At 41.1% G+C, this 15,294-nt stretch overlaps 1 protein-coding gene across 4 annotated transcripts in view; it reads right to left on the bottom strand.

Annotated features, from left to right (window-relative positions):
- The window catches only part of ANKRD22 (ankyrin repeat domain 22), a 56,765-nt gene continuing 42,908 nt past the window's right edge, over positions 1,438–15,294 (bottom strand). The window contains exons 1-6 of one of the 4 annotated variants that reach the window (XM_021400498.1): positions 12,119–12,431; positions 6,514–6,705; positions 4,466–4,573; positions 4,064–4,141; positions 2,971–3,069; positions 1,438–2,208 (exon numbers count right to left, since the gene is read on the bottom strand). In XM_021400498.1, the coding sequence (XP_021256173.1) occupies positions 2,131–2,208; positions 2,971–3,069; positions 4,064–4,141; positions 4,466–4,573; positions 6,514–6,705; positions 12,119–12,139 (576 nt within the window). In that variant the 5' untranslated portion in view covers positions 12,140–12,431 and the 3' untranslated portion in view covers positions 1,438–2,130. Of the gene's footprint in view, positions 2,209–2,970; positions 3,070–3,403; positions 3,524–4,063; positions 4,142–4,465; positions 4,574–6,513; positions 6,706–12,118; positions 12,432–15,294 lie in introns of those variants that run through there. The other 3 variants (XM_021400495.1, XM_021400496.1, XM_021400497.1) reach the window with 3 other exon arrangements.

Below are 15,294 nucleotides of genomic sequence, written 5' to 3'. Positions count from 1 at the left end.
TTTCCATGATGTTACTGTGGCTGGTGTCTTCCTAAGAAAATTACAGTGAATGGGAATGAAAACTGAAAACACAAATGTATTTGGTCACATTCTTCAAGAATAACTTAATTTGGACAGCTTTTACTTACACAAGACTGATTTTCTTAAGCCTAAATGATATCATTCTCTCATTTATCTTACATACTCCACAGTGCCATTATCCCATGCTTAAATTAAATATTTTATCCACCTGACAGAGCACTTAGCTTTTTTTTCTTTTTCCCTCTTCATATTTACTAACATTGTCACGACCAACAAGAGTTCTTCAGTGACAAGAATTGGAGCAGGCAATCTGTGATTTCCAAATACCAAGGAATTCAACTTCAAAAAAAACCCCAAACAATCTCAGCGTTGTGTATTGGACTTATCCAAGTATTCTCCTGCCCTCTTTGCCCACACTTCACCCAAAGATTTATTCACGCACTCTAAAGCCCCAGCTACAATGACCATGGGTGGTAGATGAGGTATGAGGGGATACAGATACATCAGGCAAGCCATATTTGTACCAATACAGCCCTTACCCCATGTAGTTATCTTGACATAGGCAATTAAGTTCTTGAAAGCACTTTGTGTTATTGGCTTTGAATTTTACATAACCTTGTGTCTTGGCCGCTATTCATTCACGGAATTTCTGAAGTATGGGAAAGCAGTCAGCTGTTTTCCCTTTGGGGCCATTAGCCCAAAGAGATAGTATCTTCAATCTATGCCATCCATGCAAGTAATTCACATCTACTGACATACATGTCGATCTAGTTGAGTGCCTGTCCACAGGTTACACACAAAGTGGTCATCACTACAGGCTCAGACAGGCCAGCTTTATTTCCTGGGGCAATTCTGGGTGGGGTCTAAAGCCCATATGCTCAGCCAAGATCGTCTGCAGCTAGAGTCAGTATCCAGTAAGACAGCTACACGGAAAAATACACCTGCTTTCTGCAGCACAGGAAACATTCTCTAACCTTGTCCATGCGCCTAGTCTAGTAGCCATTAGCAGTGCCAGTCATAGCACCTATCTTCCAAACTTACGACAGCTTACACAAAATGGCCAAAACCACCAAGAAAGATAAAGATCCATTAGACCAAGGAAACGAGGTACAGCAGCGTTTGAAAGCAGACTCCCTTTGTAATTGCATTATTAAGCCACAAAGTGGCAGGCCTCATTAACAAATTGCTTACCACTGCTAGTTTTCTACTGCCATTACCTATGCAAGAAAAGATTCATTAATTTATTATTACTATTTTGGTATGTGCATTCTGCTGCGTGCGCCTTAAAAGCAGACTGTCCTGTCCAGTTCCCTGAGAATAATATATCTGGTTCCCATCAACAGCATTTCACTTATTGATTTTTTTTTTTTAGTAAATTTTTTATATTAGAAAGGTAGTAAAAAGACTTGCTCCAAGCAGATTTTCACTGTTATTTATTAATGCATTAAAGCAACTTGGGAACTGGCTTTGTTTCTGGACTCCAATAATTCAATCTTTTCTTGCTGTTTCTTTTATGTAAAAATGTAAGATAATCCTTCTCTCATAGCAACATCTTGAGAACTAAGGTGTGTGAAATTTGTAGCAAACTGGGAAGAAATGCTAAGCAGAGCAATCTATTTGAACAGCCATTCTCATGGCAGGAAAGCAAATACTAAAACAAAAGGTGCCTGACCTTGTATAAGTTGCTGTGGCATACTCTTACAATTGTCAATTGTATGCCCTATGGAAGATGTAATGCAGACTGTAAAGGGTATTTTGTTTCTTCATTGGCTGCTTATCATCATGCGTGGTGCTTAGGTTTCCAGAAGACTTTTTTGTGCAAGTCAAGCAGTAAAACTTGTGGAGCAGATGGGAAGAGCAATATTTTGAACACAACTGTACTCATTCACAGCTTAGTAAAAGCAAATGAACTCCTTGCAGTCCACACAGCCTTGAGCGTACTCACAAGTCTCATACAAAATAGTCAAAGTCTACATCAGTTTGGACCAAGTATCTATCAAATACCAGTCCGCAGCCCTCTGCAGGACTCCTGCTGCTATATTGGATGGATTGCCTGATGGAGTGATTTTTCCGCACTTTCAGCAGTCCCTGATCAAATCTCGTCAAATGTTAGGAAGTTTTCTGTAGCATGCTTTCAATGTTGCTGAACTGTAGTCTTCTTGCGATATCTAAAGGAGTCTCCCCATTCTGAAAGAAACAGATGAAATGCATCAGAAGATGATAAATATAAGTCAAGTACAAAGAGTTTTCCTGAACTTGTCATCCTTGGTGTTCTGCATGAATTTCACTGTCACTTCCTTGATCTAAAGAAAAGGTTTCAGGATGTGCTCGGTCTAACAGAATTTTTACTGAAGTCAAGGGCAGCGTCCTTGCCTCTGCTCCAGTAGTGACAGCCAATCCACTATTCCCTGGGGCTAATGTCCAAAGACACTGCAGAGTTAAGAGCTAACTTCAAGAGCAACACAGACAAAACTTCATTCATCTCAACTGAACAATACAGGTAATCCTGGGTCAATATTACTTGTGACAGTATCTGAGCTCCTTAAAGGACAGCAGCAGCTTGACTTAGCCCTTTTCAGAAGAATGGTGTCTAGTACCACACAGAGCTCCTCGGAGGGCTCTAAACACTTCCCTGCAGCCTGCATCCCAGGAATAATTGCAGCACAGCTCTGAGTTAAGCAGATCTGCCAAACCAGTGAATGTGTAGACTGCTGCCGATGGTAGAAATACAGCTGTGAAGAACCTGAACCTAAAGTAGCTCTTGTCCATGAAGGTAATGAGTCAAATATTGCTTTAAACCCCACAGCAAACAAGTCTGCTGCCAGGAAGCTGGGCACACTTTGGTATTTTTTTTTTTTTTTTAAATATTGCTACACACCAACCAAGGTCTACAACATATTGATTCACCCTCCTGATAAGGATATCCTGTTATTAGATTCATCTTCTTACCTGATTCTTCACAGAAACATCTGCATGAGCTTCAAGCAGTAGGGGGATGACCGCCTGGTTTCTCATTTCACAAGCATAGTGAAGGGCTGTGCTACCAGACTGAAGGGAAACAGTAGCAGATGGATTTTAGGTTTATTCCTTCTTTAATAGAAATTAGGTAAATAGTGCTAGCAGTTTCCCCTTATACCTTATCATTTCCCTCCTAACAACTGGATGCATAAAATATATAATCTCATGTTCCAATGCACAACACAATAAAACACATTCTCATAGTAGCAACAAGAAAAAAAAATATATCTTCTAGGATGCAGCTGCTAAAACAAGTCTGATACCTTTAGCAGAAAGCCAATAGTCCTTTACTTACTTCAGAGGATTCCATGATCGTTAGCACAACTACTATTACTTAATATTCTTCGTTCAAACTTCAGTATTTTAGAATTTGGTTGCTCTTAAAATTGTGGTTTTTCCTTTTCTGCACTAGAGGAGAAGAGCTCTTTGCCACACCCAAGCAGACTAGTCAACACAGACCCTGCACATGGCAGATCAGTACTCTCTAAAGACCAAGAAAAGACACAGGGTCAAGTGCTAAGGCATGACCTTTGCCCACAGGTCAACCCTAGTCTAAGAACTCAGAAATGGTGATAAAACTCAGAACCTTACATCAACAGAATATTTATAGGATTACTATTTAATACATCAGTATTTCAATCCAGTTGACCTGGAAAACATTCCCTTCAGGACTACACATCACAGCAGTCAAGAAGTTGATACTCACTTACTATGGTCTAAATAAAAGCACACATCTAACAATGTCATACTAGGTTTTAGATGCAGTGTTTGGAACCAACTGTTGAAGCTAAGAGAAATAAGTCTGACCGAAAAGCTACGCTGAGCTCTCAGCGGAGAATTGTTTCTGAGTGCATTACAAAACTATTGCTTAAGTGTCAAGGAGAAACACCGAATCTTCCTGTTACATCAGTTCAGTCTCTGATCCTACTCTGAAAGCAGTATTGTATAGCTAGAAGACTGAAGTCTGCTTTTACTAATATTGCATGCATACAAGCCACATCTACATTTGTATAAATCTACTTACAAAGTCTGTAGCATTAACATCAGCTCCAGCCCTAAGCAACATCTTGACCAGGTTTTCATTCTGTTTTGTCTTTGAGATCTGTTTGGTGGAAGGAAATGGTTATACAGTGAGACACTTCATTGGCATACACTATTAAATAGAGGTTGGTTAGATACTGTTTTTCCTAAAAAAGAAGTGTCTGGCTTTTGCAAATACCAGACTGATGCAGTGACAAAATTATGCCCCTTCACCAGATACATTCTTAGCAAAAACCTTGCTTCTTCTGTTGCTCTCCATCAGTGTTTGCTTCAAAAAGAGCAGCCCATGTTCTGCACAGTTTCATGGCCTGAAATATCACCATAAGAAAGGTGATAAGGGGAAAAGTAAACACGTAGGGGCTTTCCTGCTTTCATCTAGACTCACCATGAGAAGATATCCAATAAGCAAAACTGGCATGAGGATTATGATGAGCACATAATCAAGGAAGGTAAATCGTTTTCTCACAGCATAATGTAGACAAGTGCGGTGTTTCTAAACATAAAATAACTCTGATTAGCACCAAAATCACTACTCTAATTATATTTGTACAATATTGACAATACTAGATCCTTTCTATATTTCACAAACTTTTTTTTTTTTTACAGTTATCTACTAGAAGCAGTTTTCTGGTTTTTAAGCAGAAACAGGCACATGCAGTTTGCTTCCTTCAAGTGGATGCACATTTGATTCATACAGACTCATGGAGACTGGGCTCCACATGTAAGAAGGGTGGGAGATCCAAGGGATTTCATGAATATGGCTGCAAACTTGGCTGTTGAGAGAAAGAAGGCAAAGTGGAAGTCTCTACCCTGACCCAGCAAGTTAAATCAGCAGGAAGAATCCCTGCAGCTCCTCACTTACAGAGGTTTTGGTTACTGAAGCAGAGACATAGAAGAGCTTATGTCACTTATGTGAAACAGGAAATTAGCAACACCCGCAGCAGACTCCCTGTGAGAAGAGTCTAACAGTCTTTGAATATTGCACCTACCAAAGAAAATAAAGAGCAGAGCTGTTAACTTGGATGTTAAAGACGACGCACGTCAAACATCCTACAACTTGTTAAACTGAAGTCTGACAAATTAGGTTATGATGTTAAGTCATGGCCTAAAATGAGCTCAGAAGCCTTTCTGTGTAACCCTCTGCTTTCTATTCTCACTTCTGAGCACCAGACTTATTTCCATCTGTGAATATGTAGCAGAAAATAATTTAAGAAAACCGGGCAAAGATAAGTAATGGCTGCCAATGCAATAAGAACCACCTTACTGCAAAGTACTGAACCTTTTCAAAGGGACTTTGAAGTGTTAGAGTCTTCTGGATCAAACAGAGTAGATAGAATTGAACATTTCACTGACCTCACACACATTTGCTGTGAGAAAAACGTGCCAGACACCAGAGGTGTAAAATAGCACATGTGCATGTAGGAACTTGCTAAACATTGACTCGGAGTTTGAGATGATATAACAGAATTGACAAGGTTAGATTATTTTTTCCTAGCTCTTCATCACCCTTAACATCGTTCCAGCTCCCACAAGAACAAATTAATTGTGAACCCAGAACATGCATCTTTCAGACTCCTTTTCTTTGTAATCACTAGACCAGGCTGCCCAGAGCCACGTCCAGCCTGGCCTTGAATGCCTCGAGGGACGGGGCATCCACAACCTCACTGGGCAACCTGTTCCAGTGCGCCACCACTCTCTGTATGGAATAACTTCCTCCTAACATCTAATCTAAATCGCCCCCGTTTCAGCTTAAAACCATTCCCCTTTGTCCTATCCCTATCCACCCTCATGAACAATCTTCCCCCCTCCTTTTTATACACTCCCTTCAAGTATTGGAAGGCCACAATGAGGTCTCCCCAGAGCCTTCTCTTCTCCAGGCTAAACAAGCCCAGTTCCCTCAACCTTTCTTCATAGGAGAGATGCTCCAGCCCTCTGATCATCTAAGTGGCCCTCCTCTGGACCTGTTCTAAGAGCTACATATTACACACATTTTTTGTAGTTCGAGTTTCCTCAGGCATACTTACAGGAGGAATGGACAGGCTGTCCTCTAGACCTTTCTTTTAACTACGTGTGGGAATATAAAGACAGATGGAAAAGAAAGGCTGCAGAAGGAGCAGATATAAGCTAGAGGGCAGGATGAACTCAGAGTGCTGCAGGCAGAATCCACTGGTGGTGAAATGCAGTATTGACTTAATCAGAAACACAAACATAGAGAGAAACTGAGGTTAGCAATGTTTATTACATCTTGTGTGCATTGTCAAGTCAGGAAAATAAATGAGGAAATAAATAGAAACAAAAGAGTTTACTGGATTACAATGTCGGGATAAGACATGCCTGAGCTGCAAACAAAGCTAAGGTTTAGCAGTACTGCCAGTGTTCCCAGACGTACTCAAAAGAGCAGTCAGTGCAAAGGGTGAGTCTGTGACCACTTACCTTGTTTCTGAGGTTGACATCAGCATTCTTTTTTAGAAGATAGCTAGCTATTTTGTTGTTTCCCTGCTTGCATGCACAGATTAAGGGGGTATCTCCTCCAAAGTTGTCCTGGATATTCAGGTAGTTGCTGTTTTTATCCAGGAGGAGCTGAACTTCACTGAAATCGTTATTATAAGCTGCCTGACAAATGGGCTGAAGAGAGAAGAGAATACTTGTCAACGCACCCGATTCACTAACACCTCTGTACCGTCCATCCTGAGAACCTCCGAGGCAGCCCCGACAGAGGCTGTCATTCCACGTGTCCCCCAGCAGATGGCGGTAAGAGATGCACCTGCAGCTGCCACGCAGCGCTCCGCCCTCAGCGGGAGAAGTCTGTCACGGACCGTGCACAGTGGAGTGAATTTTCTGTTCATTTTGGATGGTATTTCTATAATCTAAGAAATAAATTCGGTTCATTTTCAGCTGTTAAAGAAGGGCCTCTGTTCTCACAGGAGCTGGTTACCATACTAAGCAGCAAGCCCTGACAAACCCACACCTAGCCAAGCTTCCAGCAAGCTTTCCCTTCAGATGAGTGCTACTGAACAAGTGTCACTCCTGACTCACCAGTTCGCAGAGCAGAGCCACCTAACAGCCGAAAGCTGAGCCAGAAGTTTAAAAAAAAAAAAAAAACAAAAAACAAAAAACAAAAAGCCTGACCAGTAACTTTTTAAGTTCTCCAGTCAAAAAGAGAAGAGGTTTCTTTCTTATTTCCTCTTCGGTATTGAGGTTCTTTGATATTTTCCAAGACAGCATATTTCTTCAGTTGGTACCTGCAGGTTTTCATTCTGATCCTCCCTGTGTCACAGCCTAAACACACTACAACATCTAGCCCTGAACTCTCAGCCCTCTCCTCACCCTCTCTCTTGCTGTTACTTTTTTTTTTTCCACATAAAAAAGATTTCTCTTATTTACATTTTCACTTCAAACATTCATCTACAGTACAGGCTTGCCTCCAGTATCATTGCTGCTTAGTTTTCTGCACAATTGCACAAGATAAATGTTTTTCCAGTCTAGAGAAAAGCATTTACATGCTTGCCAGACCTTGTGTCACTTCTGGTTTTGTTTTCATTACATCAGACAAGAATTTATGAAGAACATATGCAACAATGTAAACATGTGTCACGTGTCTGTATTCTTTTAATCCATTCCTATGACATTTGCTATACATTCTTTCAGAAACAGATAAGTTTTAATGATTCTGAGGAGAAATCCTTCTTTTCAATCCCTCTTGGCATAACAAAACCTGTATATCTGTGCCATTTAGATAATCAGTTTGGCTGATAACCTCATTCTTGGTCACGTCAGTGTCTAGTACTACACCTGCACATCCACAAAAGAGAAGTTCCAGTGCAGTCTGTTAGTAGACTGTTACTCTTGCTTTTAAATATAGCTCTGTTCATTCAAAGGTGCAAGAGATTTGCTGCTTGGTTGAACACTGGCTCAAATCCCAGCTATTTACTACACAGCCTCACTCCTTTCTACTCTGATTCTTGCTAGTCCAGCAGCTAATGCCAGCAGATGACATGCTGTAGTATTATTTTTCTTTTCATGCTGCCTCACAGAGTTCTACTTGCTCAGCCACTAACTCCAAGGTATTTTTGACTGACATTTTCATTGACCCACAGAATCTTTTTTTAAACCTTACAATACTGTTGAATCTAGTTCTAGAGCTATGAATAGTGATGGAGAAATTACCACACCCTGACAGAACACATTACTTGGAACGGAAGTCATCAGGCATGCAAGAGTCACACACACTCTTTTATGTTCTGAAATTGGCAGTTCTAACAAAACATCTCAAGCACAGATAATTTAGAGAAGCAATTCCCAACCATTTCATCAGCTAATATATGGGTAATTTGAGTACTTAAAGTACCTTTTAAATGATCCCTGTTCCAGTGAAGTGTGGGGTCTTTTTTAGAATTGACTCTTTCACACATTAATATGTTCCGTTCATTAAAACAAACAAACAAAACACACCGCACACAACAAACAGGTTTTGTGGGCTTGTCTTGGGGCCCATTTTTATTCTGCAGGTTTGCATTCTAGAAAATGTCTATTTTAGTCAAAGAAAATGTTTTAAAGGTGGAAAGGCCCATAGCTCTGACATACAATATACATCCAAAATCAACAAACAGGACTTGAGGACTGGAGGAGCAAACATACAAGCAGGATATTTAACAAAGGAAACCAAACAACTATGACCACATTGTTTTGATCACTGTTTTTGAATAATTTGAGTAGTATTCAGGACATCACAATAGCATTCAGTATTGAGCTCTATGGAGAAGAACCTGGGTGTTGTGGTGGACAATATGTTGGCCATGAGCCAGCAGTGTGCTCTTGTGGCCAAGAAGGCCAATGGCATCCTGGAGTGCATTAAAAAGAGAGTGCAAGCAGAGTGAGGGAGGTGATTCAACACCCCCCAATCTACTCAGCACTAGTGAGCCCACATCTAGACTACTGTGTCCCCGTGTCCATTTCTAGGCTTGCCATTACAAAACAGGCAGGGATCTCCTAGAAGAAGTCCAGCACGGGGCCAAGAAGATGATAAAGGGCCTGGAGCATCTACCTTGTGAAGAAAGGCTGAGTAACATATGCCTGTTCAGCCCGGGGAAAAGAAGACTGAGGGGGGGGGAATCTGATTAACGTTTATAAATATCTAAAGGGAAGTAGGAGGCAAATAGATGAGGCCAGGCTCTTCTTGGTGGTGTGTAGTGATAGGACAAGGAGCAATGGCCTAAAGCTTGAACAAAGAAAGTTCCACACAAACACACGGAAAAATTTCTTTACAGTAGGGGTGACGGAGCACCGAAACAGGCTGCCCAGAGAGGTTGTGGAGTCTCCTTCACTGGAGATATTCAAGACCTAACTGGATGCCTATTTCTGAATCTTATTGCAGGGAATCTGCTTTAGCAGAAGGGGATTGGTCTCTATGATCTCTTGAGGTCCCTTCGAATCCCTGCAATTCTGTGATGTCAAAGAAAATTTGTTAGGAAGGATTAAATACATGAAAAGTTACAAATAGGTGACTGCTTTTCACTTGTGTAATACCAGCCTCAGGAACAGCTACCAGTAGCAAAGGATAGGTAAGGCAATGTCTCGCAGGAAGAGAAGGTAACTGCAGAAAACGCTTAAATGGGACAGCGGATACAGTTCATGTTACTTGGGTTCCAAACAAGCTCACACTGTGGCAGGAAATATGAAGAGCCTAAAGAAAGAACAATCTGTTTGGATAGGAAGAGGCACAGGGAACTGGATCACAGATAAAGTCTATGGCCTCTACTTGGGAACACATAAGGAACAAAGCCAGTGCTACCAAAATGGAAAAAAAAATAAATGAGGAAAGCATCGATGGGAACTGAGCTCACAACTTGTGGAGAGATTTATAGTCCTCAACCCAGAGTGGACTCTCACCCACACCACATCATCTGTCAGCTCCCAGCACCCTGACCACCCCAGAGGGCTCCAAACAGGCCTAGCCCTGCTCCTCAGCAGAGCACAGGAGATGTAGCATTACCCCAAGTACAAACACAAGCTCTGGGTCTGAAGGGCAGGGAGCAAGAGCAAGAAATTGAGCTTAGGTAAAGAGGAAGTGAGTGCCTCTTCCAGTGCAGCACAGCCCTTCACCTCTGTCCTCACACTCCTGCAGAACCACACAACATGCAGACATGCTGCACACCATGAACCTAACAGTGTGACGCTGCACAAAACACATGCTAGGTGGGACACAGGTTATGCAATAATTTTCACTGCTAAAATCACTCAGTGCAAGATCACCAGATAGGAGGTGAAAGTAAAAGCATTAGCTATCAGATAGAAGCACAACACCTCTACAGAACTAATTGTTTACGGCATTAGTTATAGGCCAGGTGGCTGAAATTAGTACTTGGTAGTTTACTCAGATCCAGATGAATTGCACATCTAAGTTTCCCTACTTGCTTTCAGTGGTTCCTTGCTTTGATTTGCTGAAGTAGTGATAAACCATCAGCTAGCAGTTCAGCAAGTTCTGCCAAACACAAGTTAAAAGTTTGTTAAAATGAGGGTGGCGAGGCATTGGAACAGGTTTCGCAGAGAGGTAGTGGGTGTCCCGTCAGTGGAGACATCCAAGGTCAGGCTGGACAGGGCTCTGAGCAATGTGATTGGGGTGTGGGTGTCCCTGTTCATTGCAGGGGAGTTGGACTGGATGGCCTTTAAGGGTCTCTTCCAACTCAACCGATTCTGACATTTTTTGATAAAGGTTCAAGGCACAACACAAAGGACAAAGCATTCATCCACTAGGGAAGAGGCTAAAGAGACAACAATTTCGAATGGAAATTGCCTTCTCTTTTGAGAACTGCAAGGGACAGCCCACGTTACATCAGACATTTGCAGCTGTTTAGACAAAAAAGAACCACTTCATGTTATAGAGATATCCTGAACCAATCCACAGCCTTTTCCTGTGTGCCAAAAGTCATGCAAAGGCCTTCTACAAACTAAACAGGAAAATTTTAACCATATTTGGGATGCTGAGGAATGTACTAGTATCCCTTCCATACTTCTCAGCAAATAAATCTTACACTTTCTTATTTGCACTTCTGTACATCTATCAGCTGTAAATAAACCCTATATTACCAAGGAAACTACATCTGACTAAAAACACTGAAAGGGAGGAATGCATATGAAGTTATTAACTAATAAGCATGGAAAACGTGGACAGCATTTGAACATTCTCTGAACACCATTTTAATTCTACTAGATGACTGGTTTCTTGTACAATACTATCTCAGAGTAGTTGAACTGGAAAGAGACAACAAAGAACGTGATGCAATCTACTCAGCCCATCAGTGTGTGAATGCACAGATTCAAGCTCCCTATAATACTGAAAGAGAAGATACTTTCATTGAATAGCCTTTTGAAAATAGAAGAGTGTCTTTCAGGATGAAAATGTAACCTTTTAAAGGAATAGATATGCAATGCTATCTATCTCCAGAAAGAGAAGCAGCAGTGCTGTACACTGTATTCACAATCAAAAAAGAACTGAAATCTCCATTTGTTCCCTAGTGTGCAAATGGAAAGTTTATAAAACAATGAATGTGCTTAAGTAGCATTTATGCTGAAATCCAGGGTTGTGCCGACTTAATTACAGTCTGGGGGAAAACTCATAAGAGCTAAAAAAAAAAAATTGCTTTTAAATCACAATTCTAAACCAAATTTTCCTTAGATAATATGTCCTTAGGTACCAGCTTTATTATCCGTATTCAACATGAGCTAAGGAGTCTGCTTGCAGTTCTTAATTATCCATGCACAGTGCTCAGAATCGCTCTGATCTCAACACAGAACAACAAAAAACATTGAACAAATGCAAATTCTATCTGTGAAGCCACAATAATTATACTGGTTGTTGTGCTTGCTTTGCTCCTACAGATAATTTGCTGTTTTGTAATAGCTAAAGCACGGCATTCCAAAGGAAAAGAACTGCCATATTCTTAGCCCATGTACATGATGATGCGAAGGAACAAACTAAATCCAACATATATCCACAGCTTCAATAACTTCAGTTACTGCGCAAAAAATGGTCACATACCTCTGAATAGAGTATCCCCATGCCTATTCTTCACTGCTCAAGTTCTTTCTTGTTCACCAGCCCAACAAGCTAACCTCACTTGAAATGCTTGAGCTTGCTTGAATCTGGTTAATATTTAACTTAAAACATAAGTATCACTCTTGAGCTACACTTGCTTTACGTGCTTTCTACTTGGTGGTATGAAATAATTGCTTCAGAAACCCAACCCAGCAAGGTAAATGTGGGAACAGCAGCTTACAGGAGGCTGACAGAACAAGTTGCAACAGAGAGATGCATTTCCCTTTGTCATCTTTGCAATAACAGCCTCTAGTTACCGAAAAAGGAAAGCAGCAAAATAGGCTGGGGAGGATGGGGGTAGGGGAGGGAGGAGAGAAAAAAGAAGAAAAATTCACCAGTGAAGAAAGGGAGGGAAGAGGGGGAAAACACGAACATAAAAACTGAAAACAAGTAACTAAGAATGGCAGTTTACCACTCAAGCTACTTCTCATCCATACATCCCAAACCCTCTGCAAGAAAACCTTGGAGGTATACTGGGCAAGATTCCACACCTTATTAAAAAGATTTCCTAGTGTAATTAGTTGCAGTCTCTTATTAACCAGACCAGCCCATTTCATCATCTGCTCACTCATCCCTTCCTAGCCTCGTCCAAACACTGAGCATGACTCACAGTAGCCTGCTTTTGTGGTTTCACACCGATTGGCAGCTAAATACTACAACTGCTCTCTCACCCTCCCCCCTCAAAGGAAAGGGGGAGAAAGTACGGTGGAAAAAGGCTCAAGGGTTGAGACAAGGACAGGGAAACCATTCACCAGTTACCATCATAGGCAAAACAGACTCAGTGAGGAGAGATTAGTATTATTTATTGCTTATTACTAACAGACCAGAGCAGTGAGAAACTAAAATAAACAAAAAACATCTTTCTCACCCTGCACTCTCCCCCACTACCAAAACATATTCCTAAAGCCCCCATTCCATTTGAGTTTTCAAGGTTCTGAGGGTAAGAAGATGACAGTATTTCTGTAGTACGCTCAGCCAGCCTTTCTGAGGAAGATACGTATATTTTAAATGTCTATAAACACTCCAAAGTCTCTTTTCTCTTTATAATTTGTATTCATTACATCTCCTCTCTTTCAAGCATATTTAAAAAATGTTTTAAAACATGTGCATGCAACTGCCCATCTTAAATCCAAGTCCTTTGTCTTACATTTGAAGACTTGTTACCACACAATTTTCATATTTATTCTTCAGTGAGGTGGGGAGACATATACAAGGGCTGGTTTGGAAGTAGCACTGCCTATTTTATTCTGCTGGCCCACAACAACAGAGGCAGATGTTGGTGACACAGCAGTAGAGACTGAACCTTCCCACCAATACTCCATTACCTGTTGTTGCCATGTGACAGATGGCAGCAGAGGGGCAGTCTGACAAAATGGTGTCTGACACGGAAGTGCATATCAAGCAAAGGTGTGGTATTGAATTCCTGCATGCAGGAAAAAAAATGGCACCCACTAACATTCATCAATACTTGCTGAATTTTTATAGAGATTGAACAGTGGATGTGAGCACAGCAAGGCGGTGGGTGGTGCATTTCAGCAGTGGCAACAGTGATGTTAAAGACAAATTATGCTCCAGACAGCTGCCACGCCATGACATGAAGAGCTTCTTGATCAACTCCTCTGCACAAATTCCCCTGGACTACAGCCAGTGAACTATAAACAGATCTGAATATCAGCTTCAATGCATTGGAAACGATGGTGGCAACACTGGAATATCATAAAGTTTTCTCCAAGTGGGTCCCACAAATGCTTACACAGAAACAGAAAGAACACCATATATAAGTTTGTCAAAGCCTGTTGAACTAGTATGAGACAAAAAGTGGAAACTTCCTGAATCACACCATTACCAGTGGCAAGACATGGTGTCACCGCTATGAGCTGGAGTCAAAATGACAGTGCATGGAGTGGCAACATGTGAATTCCCCATGGAAGAAAAAGCTCAAGATGCAGCATTCAGCGGGTAAGATGACATGCACTGTCTTTAAGGATAGGAAAAGGGTGATTCTTCTGGATTTCCTGGAACCTGGACAAATAATCAACCCTGATCGCTACACTGCAATGCTGACTAAGCTGACGACTTGAATTTCCCAAGTGTAGTTAGAGGAGAAAACAACCTTTCTTGCAACACAACACCAAATTCCCACACCAGTCTGAAGTTCGTGGAACATATTGCCAATCTTGGCTGGACTGACACACCACGCCCACCATGCATTCCCGATTGGCACTGTCTGACTGCTAACCTTTTGGGCCGATGAAAGATGGACTGGGTGCTACATTTTCCTAGCGACAGTACTGTCATAGCAGCTGTGAAATAGTGGGTCACATCTCTACTGTTGCAGGTTTTTTTTTTTTTTTTTTTTTAAACAAGCGTGGCATGCAGGCTCTTGTTCATTACTGGCAAAAATGAGTAATTAACAGTGGTGGTTATGTTAAAAAGGGTAATGTTTTGTAGCTAAGAATTTGCTCTAGCAAATAGTTATTATAGTCTTTGTATCTGTTGTAGGTTAAATGAAAATTATTCAGACATTACTTTTGAAGCAACCTACATAAAACTACTTACACTTGCTCAATCCTTCTCTGGTTAATGTAGGATAGCTTCACTGACTAGCATTAGTTTGCTGGCACCAGTTCTAACGCTTTCAATGGATGTTTACCATAAGAAAATTAGGTTGGATTGTAACTGAAACTTATACTACACCTACCTGCGATAAATCTCACTACAATCCTCCCAATAGATTGATCTTCCAGCATGGTACAGAGACACGGAAGAGTCTGTAACATCTCAAAAGTGAAAGGTCCTTGCCAGTATTTCATCATGTCCAGATCTTAAGGAATGGGCATTCTCCCAAATAAACACCATCCACTGGCTAAGTGGTTGGAATTTATAAACTACAACTCATTTAAAGAAGCCTCAAAGCACTGAGCTGTTCACTATAATAATTTAATAGGTTACTTAATCCTCTGCTAACATCAGTATACAAATCCACGATAGCAAGGTGGATTTCAGCTGGAGTATAGTCTATTTATGTTGCTATGTTTTGTGCTTGTGAAGAAAACAATGTTGACAACACACCAATATTCTAGCTCTTGCTTGGCAGGGCTAATAAAGCTTCACTTCCC

The sequence above is a fragment of the Numida meleagris genome, chromosome 5 (genome assembly GCF_002078875.1).
Source record: "Numida meleagris isolate 19003 breed g44 Domestic line chromosome 5, NumMel1.0, whole genome shotgun sequence".
NCBI classification, from domain to species: Eukaryota; Metazoa; Chordata; class Aves; order Galliformes; family Numididae; genus Numida; species Numida meleagris.
The sequence above is the reverse complement of the archived record's forward strand: the minus strand, read 5'-3'. Positions and strand labels throughout refer to the sequence as shown.